Source organism: Cetorhinus maximus, chromosome 10 (assembly GCF_964194155.1).
Source record: "Cetorhinus maximus chromosome 10, sCetMax3.hap1.1, whole genome shotgun sequence".
Taxonomy (NCBI): Eukaryota; Metazoa; Chordata; class Chondrichthyes; order Lamniformes; family Cetorhinidae; genus Cetorhinus; species Cetorhinus maximus.
The window spans coordinates 23,754,085-23,771,110 of NC_135888.1; the positions used below are offsets into that span (position 1 = coordinate 23,754,085).

A 17,026-nucleotide genomic window follows, 5' to 3' on the forward strand; every position below is an offset into this window, starting at 1 on the left:
CTGTCAGTTCTGCTTCCACTGGGATTGGCAGTGGGTAAAAGGAAGAAGGAAGGGAGTTAAAGGGAAAGCAAGCATGAGGGAGAAACTTTATTTAAATATAATATAGTTTTGCCAATATTCTCCACCATATTTGCTCCCTTTCTCTTGTCTCTTAGTGGTGGTATGCTGGGATGCGGTCTAGGGCTGACTCATGGAATCACACAGCACAGAAGGAGTCCATTTGGCCCATCCTGTCTGTGCCAGCTCTTTGAAAGAGCTATCCAATTAATCCCACTCCCCCTACTCTTTCCCTATAGCTCTGCATTTTCTTTCCTTCTCAAGTATTTATCCAATTTCCTTTTGAAAGTTCCTTTTGAATCTGCTTCCAACTGCCCTTTGGGGCAGCGCCTTCCAGATGTCACCTCACTGCATTAAAAAAAATCATCTCGGCCCCTGGTTCTTTGTCAATGATCTTAAATCTGTGTCCCCTGGATACCATTGCCCATACCACTGGAAACGGTTTCTCCTTAATTAATCTCAAAATTATTTTGAAGACTCTGTTAAATCTCCTCTTTACCTTCTCAACTCTAAGAACAATCCCAGTCTCTCCACGTAACTGAAGTCCCTTATCCCTGCTTCTATTCTAGTTAAAAAAAAAACCTCTGCATCCCCTCGATCAACACTTAGAATTGATACCTAGCTAGACTTAAAGGTGGGTGAAGGGGGTGCATGGTGGGGAAAGCAAAAAGCGTGAAACCATTTAAGGGGATTATTGGGTGCTCCTGTGGTTGTGAGGTTAGGATGGAAGAATGATGGGCCAAATGCTCTCTCTCTTCTTGTTCTTGGCCGTTTCAACTTATGATCCTTTATTTCCTCCATTCTCTCTCCCGCCCCAAATTCTCCAGAGATCTTTCACGATGCCACGATCATTCCTGGTGAAAATAAGGAAAGCCAACACCTATCACCAGCCCCGGTATGCCGATGATGAAGTGTGTCCCAAACTGGAGCCAGCACCATCACCTCCTATCAGTGAGTTTCCTATCGGATACAGCCAATGTGAGATGTATTAACCTGTGTAACTATGGACATGTTTGTAATAATGTTATGGAGGGGGGGTGGGGGGTGGTGGAATTCATCAACTGATTATGATGTCATTACCCCCTCTGAGGGTCTACCTCTCTCTGATGCTCCACCTCCCTCTGATACTCTCTTTCTCTCTACCTTTTATCTACATTTCTATCTTTTATCCTTTCTTCTTATCACTCTTCCCTCTTATTCTTCCCCCTTCTGTTCCTCTTTGACTTTCTGGCAGCATCTCTCTGCATCTTTTGCTTCTCATCTGATTGCGCCATTAATCTAAAAGGCTAAAAGAATGTCAGCCGAGGCTAGAATAGATAGGGGAGGAAGTTTTGCTGTAGCTTTACAAAGCCCTGGTTAGAACACATAGAAACATAGAAAATAGGAGCAGGAGTTAGGTCATTTGGCCCTTCGAGCCTGCTCTGCCATTCAATATGATTATGGCTGATCCTCTATCTCAACGCCATACTCCCACTCTCTCCCCATACCCCTTGATGCCGTTAGAGTCTAGAAATCTTTTTCTATTTCCCTCTTAAATATATTCAGTGATTTGGCCTCCACAGCCTTCTGTCGTAGGGAATTCCACAGGTTCACCACCCTCTAAGTGAAGAAGTTCCTCCTCATCTCAGTCCTGAATGGCCTACCCCGTATCCTGAGACTGTGACCCCTTGTTCTAGACCCCCCCAGCCAGAGGAAACATCATCCCTGTATCCAGTCTGTCCAGCCCTGTCAGAATTATATATGTTTCACTGAGATTCCCTCTCATTCTTCTAAACCCCAGTGAATACAGGCCTCGTCGGCCCAATCTCTCCTCATACGACAATCCTGCCATCCCAGGAATCAGTCTGGTGAACCTTCGCTGCACTCCCTCTATGGCGAGTATATCCTTTCTTAGGGAAGGAGACCAAAACTGCACACAATACTCCAGGTGTGGTCTCACCAAGGCCCTGTACAGCTGCAGTAAAACATCCTTGCTCCTGTACTCAAGTCCTCTCACAATGAAGGTCAACATACCATTTACCTTCTTAGCTGCTTGCTACACCTGCATGCTTGCTTTCAGTGATTGGTGTACAAGGCCACCCAGGTCCCTTTGTATATCAACATTTCCCAATCTATCACCATTTAAATAAAACTCTACCGTTCTGTTTTTCCTACCAAAGTGGATAACTTCACACTTGTCCGCATTATTCCATCTGGAGTAAGTATGTACAGTTCCGGAAACTGCACCTCAGGAAGGATATAATGGCCCTGGAAGGACTGCAGTGTAGATTCACCAGAATGTTACCAGGATTCCCTGGATTACATTCCAAGGAGGAGTACATTAACCAGGCCTGCTTGAGGGTTGATTTAATTGAAGATTTTGAAAAGAATTGATAGGGTAGATAGAGAGGATATTTTTTCCCCTGGTGGGGGGAGTGTAGGAGAAGGAAACATAGCCTTAAAATTAGAGCCAGATCATTTGGTAAATAACCTCTTCCTGAAAAAGGTGATAGGAGTGTGGAATGCCCTCCTATTAGAAGCAGCAGATGCTAGCTCAATTCATAACCGTAAATCTGAGATTTTTGCTCGCAAAGAGTCTTAAGGAATATCAGAATTTTCCCGTTGGCGTGTAGGGGGCGGGACCCACACGTCCGCGCGTAAAATAACCCACGGTGATGTTGGGCAAGCGTCCCGACGTCACTGTGCATCATCGCGATATTTCGCTGGGCAAGTGCGCAATGATGTCCGACGCCCGCCTGCCATTAATTAACGGGCCACTTAAGGCCCTTGACTCACTAATCGATGCCGATTTTTTGGCATCTGCGCAATTTTCGGGTCGACGCACAGGCGCAGAGGGCAGGCAGGTAAGACACTTTTGTATTAACCTCATCCACGGGCAGGATAAGAGGGCTCACTGGGGTCACGAGTGTGCACTGTCAAGTACTTATTTTTGAAAGTTTTTGAAACTTGCATGTGTGATCTGCAATACTTCAAAATGCATACCAGCTGCTTTTTCTGGACTCTTAACCTTCAGGTCAGCACCCTGCAGTGAGGAATCTTTTCTGGGCCTGCAGGTTTCAGGAAGCCTTCCCTTAGCCTGGGTCTGGGAGCTGAACTGTCCACTGGAGGCAGCTCTTCTGAGGAGGAAGGGAGGGCTAGAAAGTGGAGGGGGCCAGGAGTGCACATTCAGCCTCCAGGGGATCCAGCTTTGGGAGGACAGGCGCAGACACAAGGGGCACAGGGCCAAGAGGTGGACCAAGGCGGAAGGGGCCGTAGAAGATGCCACTATCCTACTGCCAGGGTATACAGGCAGCGAAGCAGCTACCTCAATATGTCGGAGGTGCAGTGCTGAAGGAGGCTCCGTCTCTCAAGGGAGACAGTCAACTATATCTGTCAGATGATTGGGCCTGAGACCTCCGCTAACTGTGTGGGTGGACACCCCATGCCAGTGGCTCTGAAGGTCACAGCTGCCCTCAACCTCTATGCCTCTCCTTCCAGGCTCCTTCCAGGGCTTGGTGGGTGATCTTTGCAGTGTCTCCCAACCAGCTGTCCACATTTGTGTCAAGCAGGTTACAGGCATGCATTGACCTTCATCCACTTCCGTTGGGACCAGGCAAGCCAGACACAGCGAGCCAGAGGTGATTGCTGGTTTCTCCTGCGTCCAGGGTGCAATAGACTGCACACATGTAGTTATCAAGGCGCCAGCAGGTGAGCCCGGTGCCTTTGACAACAGGAAGGGCTTCCACTCCATGAACGTGCAGATAGTGTGTGATTACAGGATGCTGATTCTACAAGTCTGTGCAAGGTACCCAGGCAGCTCCCATGACGCCTACATCCTCAGACACTCCCAGGTGCCAGAGCTCTTCAGTGCTCCAGTCCGGCTGGATGGATGGCTGCTGGGCGACAAGGGCTATCCCCTCAGAAGGTGGCTCATGACGCCTCTCCGCCATCCAAGAGCAGAAGCTGAGCAGCGGTACAATAGGAGCCACAATTCCACAAGGGCTGTGGTGGAGAGAACAATTGCTCTTCTCAAGATGCGCTTCCGTTGCCTGGTCCGCTCAGGGGGCGCACTCCAGTAGCCCCAAGATTGTGCCTCGGTGATAGTGGTTGCATGTTGCACTCTCCACAATCTTGCGCTGGAAAGGGGGGACGCTGTGGACGATGAAGACGTAAATGCAGTAGCTGCGGCTGCACATGATGAGTCCAGCAGTGAGTCCGAGGATGAGCACGAACAGGGAAATGCTGAGGGGGGTTGACGCTGACCCAGGCATACTGCAGGGAGGCAGGGACACCCAGGAGGCTTTAATCCAATGAACCTTCAGCTAGCAAACCACAGATGGACCACCAGGACAAGCCTGGGCTGTAGGCTCGATACTCGACACCTGCAAAATCTGCCAGGTTAGGAACATTAACTAAGGGCCTTGTTAATAAAGCTGAATGTCCCACAAAGCACTCATTACACTTTTGGAAACCATACACATGCAGAAGAAAAGAGGCACCCTCAGCCATGGTTACATATCTGAATTTAATATGTCAAGCAAACCAACTTATTCCAAAAAAAGACAATAGTGTTACAAGTCAAAACAAATCATAAGGACCTCATCTCGGGCCAACACAAAAGCACCAGTGAGAAACCTGTGATGTGCCGAAGGTGCCCTATGCTTTTGTTTCCAGGTGCTACGTCTTGTTGCTGCCCCATCGCTGGGAGTGGCATCTGTTCCAGCCTGCTGACTCTGCTGTCCTGTTGGCCTCGATGACCTTGGCGGCCGTCCTCTGGCCCGTGGAGCCTGTGCTGGCCCCACCTGGAAGGGAGGTGCCAGTTCCACAGTTGGCATCTCCCCAGTTGTCGCAGCCTCACTGGATGCAACGGTCACTGGGAGAGGGGTGGAGGAGCTGCCGCCCTCATCCGGAGCGCCCTGAGAGGAGCCCACAGAGACGACAGGCAGCTGCTGCTCCGACGTGAGGTCGCTTTGGACCCCCCTGCTCACTGTGGATGGATGGGTGCTGAGCTGGGAAAGTTGATGCCCAGACCATCTCCCACACTGGCACTGACCAGCTGACGTCAACGCCGATGTGAGGGCTTACTGGTCCGAGTGTGTCCCCAGGAAACACTGTTGGGTCTCCTGGAGGAGCCTCTTCATGAGAGTCGCCACTCTCTCCATGGAAGATGCATGGCGCTCGGACATGTGGCTCATTGCTTTGGCGATTGTCCGTGTAAACTCCTCCACCACGGAGACCAAGCCAAGCATAGCCTCATGTATCTCCCCCAGATGCTCCCGCACACCCGGCTGCATTTCCTGCGTTTGCTGCATTGCGGACGACTCCAGAGGCACATCATCAGGCACCGACAGGGCATGTGCTTGGTCCCCTGCAGTCCCCCAACTGCTGGCGCCATGGACACTTTCTGTCTCTGCCAGTTCCTCCAGCAACTGTGAAGTGCCCTCAACACTGTGCCCTCGGACACTTGCCGATGTTCGAATTCACACAGAGGTGCTAATATCTGCGCTGGTGCCTGTTTTGCAGAGATGGTGTGACGCTGGTGAGGCTTCAGGGCCCTCAGATGTGAGAGGGGGCCTCTGCTGCTCCTCCTCCCGGCCCTGCTCCGCTGATGCTGAAAGGAAGGACAAGGACATTGGATCAGTTAACGTGGAGACAATGTCAATGTGCATCCCTGACCCCCGGATCATTATGTGCTTATCCTTCCATAAGCAATGGCCAAGCCATGTTGTAAAATTAAATCATTTAACATTCAGCACTGCTTTGGCTGTTGGAAGGACAATGCTGACCTCACTGTTGGGCATAAATACCTGGCTGTGGCGCCCCAGTCTCACCAACACCGGTGGACCTGGGCGCATGGCGCCTCTCCAAATCCAGGGCCTCCTGCTCAAACCGGCTGAGAATGAGGATCTGCGCCTGGCCGCCACCAGTCCTCACACGCTCTGCCGTGTTATGTGCATTCTTCCCTAGAAAATGAGAGAAGAGCATTGATTAGGGCAAATTGCACATGGACTCTCTTCGCGCACAGCCCACCCCAACCAGAGTGGGACATATCAGGGCTCCAGTGCCTCCTCACCCCACTGCTGCCGATCACTCGCACAAAGATGCTAGGCCTGCGCCCCCCCCCCCCGGCCACATGCTACCTACATCACATTAGGCACCAGACGGTATATCCTTCCACAGCAAGGAGGCACAAGCCACATGGTGGGGGGGACGGGCACCAGGGGAGAAAGCCTACCTGCTGGGTTAAGTGACCGATGCCAACATTGTCCTCACCTGTCCAGAGCGCAACAAGTCATTGAAGCGCTTGCGACACTGGATCCAGGTGCACCGCACCACGTCACGGGAGCTCACCACCTCTGCCACCTCCTCCCAGGCACGTTTTGTCATGTGGGGGGGCCTCCTCCTCCTGTCCTGGGGAACCAGCACCTCCCACCGTGCTGCCACCTCCTCAAGGAGAGCAGCAAGGCAGTCATTGGAAAAACGAGGGGCACACTGGCCTACCCCCCAGCCTGGCCTGTCCCGCTGGCCTACTCTCCGGCCTGGCCTGCTCACCGGAAGCCCTCTGGTGAGCCCTTCCACTTGCCATAGTGAGCAGCCTTGCAAAGGCTGCCAGCGCTTCATATAAACAGGCTGCCGAGTCGCCATTGGACCCAGCGGTCAGTGCACTCCCGCCGCCGCCCGCCCACTCCCGCCTCTGCCCGCCCACTCCCACCTCTGCCCGCCCACTCACGCCTCTGCCCGCCCACTCCCGCCTCTGCCCGCCCACTCCCGCCTCTGCCCGCCCACTCACGCCTCTGCCTGCCCACTCCCGCCTCTGCCTGCCCACTCCCACCTCTGCCCGCCCACTCCCGCCTCTGCCCGCCCACTCCTGCCGCCGCCCGCCCACTCCCACCGCCGCCCGCCCACTCCCGCCGCCGCCCGCCCACTCCCCCCTCCACCCGCCCTCTCTTGCTATCCTCAGGAGTCATGCATTATGCTGCGTAAAATGGCGGCACAGACCCGATCGCGGGCGGCGCTCGGGTCCGCACCCATCTGCGCCCGCTCCCACTTCGCCACCCCCCCAACCAGAAAATTCAGCACAGAGTCAATGAAATTAGGGTACAGATTAGTCAAGATTTTATTGAATGGTGAAATAGGCTCAAGGGGCTGAATGGCCCCCTCCTGTTCCTATATGTTACCTCTTCCTTGCTGTCTCTCCGTCTGTCCTGTCCTCACTTCATTTCTCTCTTAGCAGATGCAGGACAACATCTTTCTGGAGTTCTTGGAATTATTCTCCTTAGTCATATGCTCCAAGCTTATAGCTTATTAATATGCAACCTTGGCTCCAGTGTTAACTCTGGGTGGGTGTTGGAATGATCCAAGTGAGCAGGTGGGCTGTGAGTTTAAATCCCACCCGTGGTAACTTATGAAAATGATTTGGAGAAATTTGGCCACTTGTGGAATGGCACAGGAGAAATGTCATATGAAAGGCCGCCTCAATGTGGTACAAACCCTTTCATATTCTGTGGCTACTTCTGATTATTAATGATAACTTGGATAATGATATACTTGGGATTTTCAGAAGGCTTTTGACAAAGTCCTCCATAGGAGGTTGATTAACAAAATTAAAGCACATGGGATAGGAGGTAATATACTGGCATGGATTAAGGATTGGCTCACAGGCAGAAAACAGAGAGTAGAAATAAATGGGTCATTCTCGCATTGGCAGTCTGTGGTTAGTGGGGTACCGCAAGGATCAGCACTTGGGCCCCAGCTGTTCACAATATATATCAATGATTTGGATGTGGGAACCAAATGTAATATTTTCAAGTTCGCGGACGATACAAAGCTGGGCAGGAATGTATGTTGTGGGGAAGATGTAAAAGCAGCTACAGGAGGATTTGGACAGACTTAGTGAGTGGGCAAGAACATGGCAGATGGATTATAATGTGCAAAAATGTGAGGTTATCCACTTTGGTAGAAGGAACAGATGTGCAGAGTATTTCCTAAATGGTAAGAGATTAGAAAGTGTAGCTGTACAAAGGGACCTGGGTGTCCACACGCAGCTGCAACAAGCTATTAGGAAGGTTAATGGAATGTTAGCCTTTATCGCAAGAGGATTTGAGTACAGGAGTAATGAAGTCTTGCTTCAATTATATAGAAGTTTGGTTAGACCACACCTGGAGCACTGTGTGCAGTTTTGGTCCCCTTACCTCTGAAAGGATATTATTGCCATTGAGGGAGTGCAACGAAGGTTCACCAGACTTGTTCTGGAGATGGTGGGACTAACTTGTGAAGAGAGACTGGGGAAACTGGGCCTGTATTCTCTAGAGTTTCGAAGACTGAGAGGTAATCTCATTGAAACCTACACAATACTTAAAGGAATAGACAGGGTAGATGCAGGTAAGATGTTTCCCCTGGTTGGGGAGTCTAGAACCAGGGGACACAACTTCAAAATAATGGGGAAGCCATTTAGGACTGAGATGAGGAAAAATTTCTTTACTCAGAGGGTTGTGAATCTTTGGAATTCTGTACCCCAGAGGACCGTGGAAGCTCAGTTATTGAGTATGTTTAAGGTAGATGTTGATAGATTTCTGATTAGCAATAACATAAAAAGTTATGGAGATAGTGTAGGTAAAAGGCATTGAAGTGTTCGATTAGCCATGATCGTATTGAATGGCAGAGCAGGCTCGATGGGCTGAATGGCCTTCTTCTGTTCCTATGATAAAGATATTGGAGATCAGGGGAAAAAAGGTTGTATGGCTGACAGTCAAGAAGGAACTCATTGGATAATGAAGAGTCTGTCCACATGCTGATTGGCTGCGGGAAGGCAAAGCTACATGATGATGGATGTGGCAGGGACCAATAGCTGGAATGCGGGGTTTGGTTTGGGGGTGGAGGTGGGGGTGCGTGGTCAGAGTTGGGATGTCATGTGATTAAAACCTACATGAATACGTCCAATCAGAGTTGGAAACACTACTGGCTGGGTGCACGGAAGGGGGATTGGTTGCCAAGCGACTGTGGAATTTGCACCAAGCCAGAAAGTAATACCTTTGGGCGAGGGGAAAACAGACAAGAAAAAAACAATCTCAACCCAACTAGGGATGAAATGTTTATATATAAACTCAGTTCTGATTATTAATCGTTTTTAATGGGGTGGGGGGTGGCTTAAGGGTCAGAAGTTGTGTTTGTGCTGCTAACAGTAAACACAGAGACCATTATCTTTCTGCGATCAGCACCTATAGCAGTGCTTTCATGAGGAGGAGATTGAAAGCCTTAACTCCCAACTGCAGCTACTGCTAATGGGCTGGAAAAATGATTTGCATAAACCTGGGATGTGAAGCAAGCTCCATTCTTCAGCATAAACAGGGCCACCAAACAGATCTCCAGAGGCAACTGCTTCACCCAGGGGCAGGATGAGATTGGGGATGGGGTGGGGGGTGGTGGGCCATGTAGATAGATAAATGGATAGATAGATGGGTAGATGGATAGATAGGTAGAGAGAGAGATGGATAGAGAGATGGAGAGATTGATAGATAGAAGGATATATAGATGGACAGAGAGATGCATAGAGAGATGGATAAAGAGATAGAAGGATATATAGATGGATAGAGAGACGCATAGTGAAATGGATAGAGAGATGGACAGATGGTTAGAGAGATAGATGGATGGATAGATAGATGGGTAGATGGATAGATAGATAGATAGATGGAGAGATAGATGGATAGAAAGATAGATAGAAGGATATATAGATGGATAGAGAGACGGTTAGAGAGATGGATAGATGGACAGATAGATAGATAGATCATTGATTTATTGAAAAATCATCGTGCCGAATTGTGATGATGATACAAATAAAACAAGTGATCACAATTCATAACATAGTTATAGTCAATCATTAAAATAAAAATTAAGTTTAAAATAATAAAAGAATTGCACAATCATGAACATTTCAGTTTGCAAATAATTACAATACAATGCAAAATGCAGATCTCCTTAATTCACAGGATAAAAATGAAACACTCCATTTTGTATTAAAGTCCATAGATCATACAATGTTAATTTTAGTTCATTAAATTCTCAATCATTTACATCCCCTTTATGAGTTTTATAAAATAGGGGATTGGGCTGTCTCATAGTCTTTTAGTTTTGTATCTTATTTGTGGAATGGTGTCTTTCCTCCTTAATTCCATCGCACATTTAATTCCGTTTGGTTGTGGCAGGAGGCAGTGGCAGTAGAAGCTTTCTAGCAAAGTCCAGACAGAGCTTTTTCCACCGATCAGCAAGGGAACACATCTTCAGTTGTTTGATTTGTGGCGAAGTAGCTTTGGTGCTCGCTACCTTGGATCAGTTTCAGTGCTCGTATCTAAGCGCTTTTGAGCTTGTTCACACGCTCGTTGGTAAGGACAAGCCACTAATCTTCCGATTCCACTTTCCAGCTCACATCACTGTCACCAAATGCCGCATTAGGAGTTGCCAACTCCTCCAGGATTGCCCTGGAGTCTCCAGGAATGAGAAGATCAGTCTCCATGAAAGTGGCCGTAATTCCAGAGGCCTCTCCCTCATCAGAGGGAAGCAACTGGTTGTGGGAAGCAACTGGTGTTTCTCTCTGCATGGAATGCTGCCAGACCTGCTGAGTTTTCCCAGCATTTTCTGTTTTTATTTCAGATTTCCAGCATCCACAGTATTTGGCTTTTATAATAATATTGGATACTGGAGAGAAAAGGCTGCTTGATTGACGGTCAGGAATCATCCAGTCGGATAATGAAGAGTTCATTTGCTTTCTGATTGGCCATGGGAAGGCGGGGCACTCTGAGGATGGACATGTCGAGCGACCAATGACAGGAGTGCACGGCTGTGTTGTGGGCGGAAGGAGGTCATGTGATAAAACCTCCAGGATTCTGTCCAATTCGGGTTGGCAACCTCTACTCTGGATACCCGGGGCTCCGTGTCGATGCTGTGGACAGTGGGGAGGGTCAGCTGAGAGGTAGACCTGCCTATGTACACCAACAACACAACTCCTACATCAGTGCATGTGCAACTGGGCCCCCAGCAGAGGGGAGAGTCTGTAACAACATCAACAACTTGCATTTATATAGCGTCTCTAACATAATAAAACATCCCATGGTGCATCGCAGGAGCATTATCAAACTCAGACAGCAAACGAGCCACATAAGGAGATATTAGGACAGGTGGTGATCAAAAGCTTGCCCAAAGAGGTAGATTTTAAGGAGAGTCTTAAAGAGGAGAGAGAGAGAGAGAGAGAGATGGAGAGGTTTAGGGAGAAAATTCCAGAGGTTAGAGCCCAAACAGTCTGAACGGTGAGTGGAGGAAGCAGGGGATGGACAAGAGGCCGGAATTTGAAGAGCACAGAGATTTTGGAGGGTTGTACAGCTGGAGGAGGGGACAGCAACTGGACTTGAGGCAAACCATTTCTCTGGAGGGTTACTAGTCCAAAGCACAACACTGTTCATACATGAATAAATCGAGAGATGGAATTTAGAGTTTTCCAGCACAAAAGGAGACTGTTTGGCCTGTCATTCCCTTACTAACTCTTTGGCGGGACCAGGAATTCCTGCCTAAAGTCAATGGACTTTGGTTGCACTTCAAATTTTCTGCTCCCGCCAGCGGTGCGCGTCATCAGGAAAATCCCTGCCTTTGTTGGAACCATGCTTTTACATTCTGAGGTTGTAAAAGGCGCTATAGAAACGCACGTATTTTCTTAATTTGCCTCCCCTCCCCCATCCCCCAACTGCCCTCCCCCCACTTTGCCACAGCATCCCTGTTGTTGTCAAACAAGGAAACTTTTCTGACTTTTGTTGCTGAGATTAAAATAGTGTTGACTTTTTCATACTATATGAAAAGTTGGAATGTGGAGCAGTTAAACCAAAGGCACTGTATTCAAATCAGTTTCATTCAAATCACTGTCTACTTGCAGTCAAGGGAGAGGTGGATGCAGCAGGTAACTCCAGAAGTACTTGAGAGTTGCGAATGTGTTCAGGAACAAGGGAAGGTTGTACACAAAGAGGGTGAATAAAACAAAGGCCATTGAATGTATGCAATGAATATTACATGTATCACAACTGTGTTGAAGCACCTCAGGGTGCAATATGATCTATGTGGACAGCTTAAATACCATTGCACTGTCTGACTGTTATGACAATTTTGAAATGTCTGTAATGTTCCCTGATTGTATTGAAGCACCTCAGGGTGTAACGTGGTCTATGTGGTAAACTTGAATATGATTGCACTTTTTGTGATGGCCATTTTGAAATGTTTTGTAATGTTTTTTTCAGACATTTTATGAATAAAGTATATTTTTGGAAAAAAAGAATAAAACAAAAGCCTGGAGGGGATTTTTACCTGGGATTTACAGCACAGATATGGGCCATTCATTGATCCCACCCGATCAACATAATCTCTTATCTCCTTTGCTCTCATGTGCTTATCAAGCTTCCCCTTAAATGCATCTATTCTATTTTTGACTCAAACATTCACCATGGAAACGAGTTCCACATTCTTTATTGTATTTCTTGGTGACTATTTTATACTTGTATATTTATATTCAGCTGCCTGGGCCCTAAGCTCTGCTCTCCCCGCCCTCTACCTCGCTTGGGGTATTGGTTACATCTCAATGGGTTTGGTGAAGTCTTTTAATCTTTAGCAGGTTAATTGTAAGTCTTTAACTACTAGAACCATTTACAAATATACATAAAGGTACAAGCTAGGAGCTGTCTCAATGCTGGGGTTTGTAGGTGCCTCTTCTTTTTTGAAAAATATACTTTATTCATAAAATATCTGGAAGAACATCACAAAACATTTCAAAATCGCCATCACAAAACGTACAATCAGTTTCAACGTTTACACATGGATCACGAGTGCATCAATACAATCAATGAATATTACTATCATTTCAAAATGGTCATTACAGACAATCAGACAATGGTGTTGGAATTATCAACATACATTATGTTGCACTATGAGCTGCTTCAATACAATTATAATACAATTAGTATTCAATGCATACATTCAATGTGAGCTTGGTGTTTGCACACCGAGGATCTACACACAGCTTGATGCAGCCGCACACAAAAGTGGCCATCAGTATGAGGGTGATGTTGGGCACATTTTTTCCCCCCTTATCTAGAGGCTTGTACATCACGTCCCTGCGGACACGATCCATTTTTGACCTCCAGATAAAGCGAAAGATAGCTCGGGTGATCGCCATCGCGCAGGAGTCTGGAATAGGCCAGATCTGCGCCACGTACAGCAACAGCGAGAGTGCCTCACACCTGATGACCAGGTTCTTACCTGCAATGGAGAGGGAGCGTCACTCCCACATGCCCATTTTTCTTTGCACCATAGACAATCGCTCCTTCCAGTTTCTAACGCATGCCCCAGTCCCTCCAAACCATATCCCCAGCACCTTCAGGCCGTCAGCCCTGACGGTGAAGAGGACAAAGGATCGATCAACCCAGTTCCCAAAGAACATGGCCTCGCTCTTCCCACGATTTACCTTGGCTCCTGAGGCCAGTTCGAACTGGTCGCAGATGTGGATCAGTCTGCGCACCGACAGCGGATCTGAGCAGAAGATGGCGACATCATCCATGTACAGGGAGGCTTTGACCTGAGTGCCTCCACTGCCTGGGATTGTCACTCCTCTTATGCCCGGATCCTTCCTGATGGACTCAGCAAAGGGTTCTATGCAACACACAAACAGGACAGGGGAGAGAGGGCGGCCCTGCTTGACTCCAGATTTAATAGGAAAGTTATCTGATTCCCACCCATTGATTGAGACTGTGCTACTGATGTTAGTGTAGAGCAGTTGGATCCAAATGCGAATTCCCTCCCCAAACCCCATTTTGGAGAGCACATCCACCATGTAGGTGTGCGATATTCTGTCAAAGGCCTTCGCCTGATCCAGGCTGATGAGGCAGGTGTCCACACCCCTGTCCTGCACATAGGCAATCGTATCTCTGAGTAGCGCGAGGCTGTCAGAGATCTTCCTGCCAGGCACAGCGCAGGTCTGGTCAGGGTGGATCACCAATTCCAGAGCGGACTTGACCCGACTGGCGATGACCTTGGACAGAATCTTACAGTCCACATTCAACAGTGAAATGGGTCACCAATTTCTAATTTTGTCCCTTTCCCCCTTGTGTTTGTACATGAGGGTGATGATGCCTTTCCTCATGGATTCTGACATGCTGCTGGCCAGGAGCATACTCTTGTACACTTCTAGCAGGTCTGGGCCGATCCAGTCCCACAGAGCCGAATGCAACTCCGCCGGCAAGCCGTCGCTTCCAGGAGTTTTACTCTTCTCGAAGGAATCAAGGGCCTTAGTCAGTTCGTCAGGAGTTAGCGGTTTTTCCAGGCTCTCCCGTGTACTGTCGTCTAAGACCTCTGTGATAGAGGACAGGAAGGACTGGGAGGCCGTGCTGTCTGTGGGCTTCGTGTCATACAATCCGGCATTAAAGGATTGCTGATCCTCAAAATGTCAGACTGCGATGACTTTACTGAGCCGTCTTCTTCCTTCAGGCTGCTGATCACAGAGCTCACTCTGTGTACCTTTTGGAAGAAGAAACGTGAGCACGTCTCATCCTGCTCCACGGAGCAGACTCTGGAACAGAAGATGATCTTGGAGGCCTCCGAGGCAAAGAGCGAGGCTTGCTGCTCTTCAGCTCTTGGAGTTCCTCCTTGACATTGACCCCCATCGACCGCAGCCGGAGCTGCATGTTTTTCTGGAGTCGGGACATTTCCCTCTGTTCCTTTCTAGCTTTCTGGGTGCCTTTGAGGATGAAAAACCTCTTGATGTTTCCCTTGATCACTTCCCACCAGTGTGTCAGGGACTCAAAGAGGGGTTTCACAGTTCTCCAACCTTTGTAATCCCTCTTGAGCTCCTCAATGTTCTCTGGGGTCAGCAGTTGCACGTTCAGCTTCCATGCCCCCCTGCCATCCCTCTGGTCTTCCTCTAAGTGACAGTCAGCCAGTAGGAGGCAGTGGTCAGAGAAGAACACCGGCTTGACGTTGGTGGATCTGATTGCGAACCCACGGGACACAAACAGGAAGTCTATCCTGGAACGGATGGACCTGTCTGGCCGCGACCAGTTGTATCTATGCCGCGCTCCGTCTGCAGGGTTGCTGAAGACGTCGTGCAGCTTGGCATCCTTTACTGTTTCCATCAGGGATCTGGACGTAGCGTCCAATCTGCTCTCGGCCCTGCCGGATCGTCCAGCCGCATCAATGATGCAGTTGAAGTTGCCGTCCAGAATGACCGGCCTGGAGGTCGCCAGCAGCAGTGGGAGCTGCTGAAAAACCGCCAGCCGTTCACCCTTTTGTGCCGGGGCGTACACGTTAATTAACCGGAGTGGAGCATTCTGCTACAAGGAGGAGGCTTGTAGGTGCCTCTGTCCAACATCATACTGACCCCTAGGTGTGGGTCATGTGTTCTCTTACACCACAGTGTGGCTGGTACTGTACGTAATTCCACATTAACCCCATATGTGCCAGACCCTTATACTTCACTTACCTCCTTTAAGACACTCCTTCAAACCTACTTCCTTGACCAAACGTTTGGTCATCTGACCGAATATGTCCTTCTGTGGCTCAGTGTCATATGCTGTTTTATAATATTCCTGTGAAGCACCTTGGGACATTTTAATTCGGTAAAGGTGCTATATAAATATAAGTTTTTTTTCTTTATTCTTTCTTGGATGTGGGTGTCGCTGGCAAGGCCAACGTTTGTTACCCATCCCTAATTGTCCTTGTTATTATGATAGAACACAGAAGGAGACCATTCAGCCCATTTGTCCCTGTGCTGACTCTTCAAAAGATCTACCCACTTTTTTTAACCCTTTCATGGAATGTGGACGTTGCTGTCAAGGCCAGCATTTGCTGCCCATCCCTGATGGCCTTGCTAGGCCATTTCAGAAGTCAGGTAAGAGTCAACAGGGTCAGGGATCACATGTGGGCCAGGCCAGGTAAGGGCAGCAGATTTCCTTCCCTAAAGGGCATTAGTGAATCAGCCGAGTCTCTTCAACAATCAATGATAGTTGTCATGGTCATCGTCACTGAGACTAACTTTATAATTCCAGATTTATTAACTGAATTTAAATTCCACCAGCTGCTGTGGTGGGATTTGAACCTGTATCTCTAGAACTTTAGCCTGGGCCTCTGGATTACGTCTAGTGACATTGCTACTACACCACCCTCTCCCCATTTTACACCCAATCCCCTGCTCATTCCCTATAGTCCTGCAAATTTTCCCCTCAAATGCATTTATCTTATTCCCTTTCGAAAGTTCTGATTGAATCTGCTTCCTCTGCTCTTTCATTGGGCACGTTTATGATCCCTGGTTTTGGATTACTGCAACATAGTGACTAAATTTCAAAAATACTTCAAAATAAAAAGGGAGGGGTGTGAGGGAGAAATTTTGAACAGGAGAGGGACAGCAGGATGAATAAAACCTCTTGGAGCTGAAGCAGAGAGTTAAAATAAATTGTGATTAAAATATTTCTTCCTTGTAGAATTTAAAACATATGTATACTTTTTATAAAAACAAAAAACTGCGGATGCTGGAAATCCAAAACAAAAACAGAATTACCTGGAAAAACTCAGCAGGTCTGGCAGCATCGGCGGAGAAGAATAAAGTTGACGTTTCGAGTCCTCGTGACCCTTTTATTCCTTTCCCCAGATTCACCCATTTGGTCTCCAGCACAATGTATGGACCCCAGCGCTGGAGTGGAAGTTCATGACATTGGGCCTCAGCAGGAGGAGCCTCCATGGGAGAACACTGCAGCCTATGAGAGGGCGTCTCCATGTCACATGACTAACGACACCACCCACACCTTCGCTTCAGGTACCAAGATCTCGTTTACTGTTTGTGAGCAGGAATGTCCCTTCATTTAAAAGGTTGAGGGGTGGGGGATGGGGGTGCGGGCAACAAGAACATTTTAACTTGAAAGCCTTAAATCTCAATTTACAATTAGACTTGCGAGTGTACCAAAAACAAGAC

General features: G+C 48.2%; 1 protein-coding gene across 3 annotated transcripts in view; it reads left to right on the top strand.

Annotated features, from left to right (window-relative positions):
• gfi1b (growth factor independent 1B transcription repressor) overlaps window positions 1-17,026 on the top strand; it is a 33,839-nt gene that overhangs the window by 6,811 nt on the left and 10,002 nt on the right. For all 3 annotated transcript variants that reach the window (XM_078550196.1, XM_078550195.1, XM_078550197.1), the window contains 2 exons: window positions 885-1,008; window positions 16,706-16,870. In XM_078550196.1, the coding sequence (XP_078406322.1) occupies window positions 897-1,008; window positions 16,706-16,870 (277 nt within the window). In that variant the 5' untranslated portion in view covers window positions 885-896. The remainder of the gene's footprint in view (window positions 1-884; window positions 1,009-16,705; window positions 16,871-17,026) is intronic.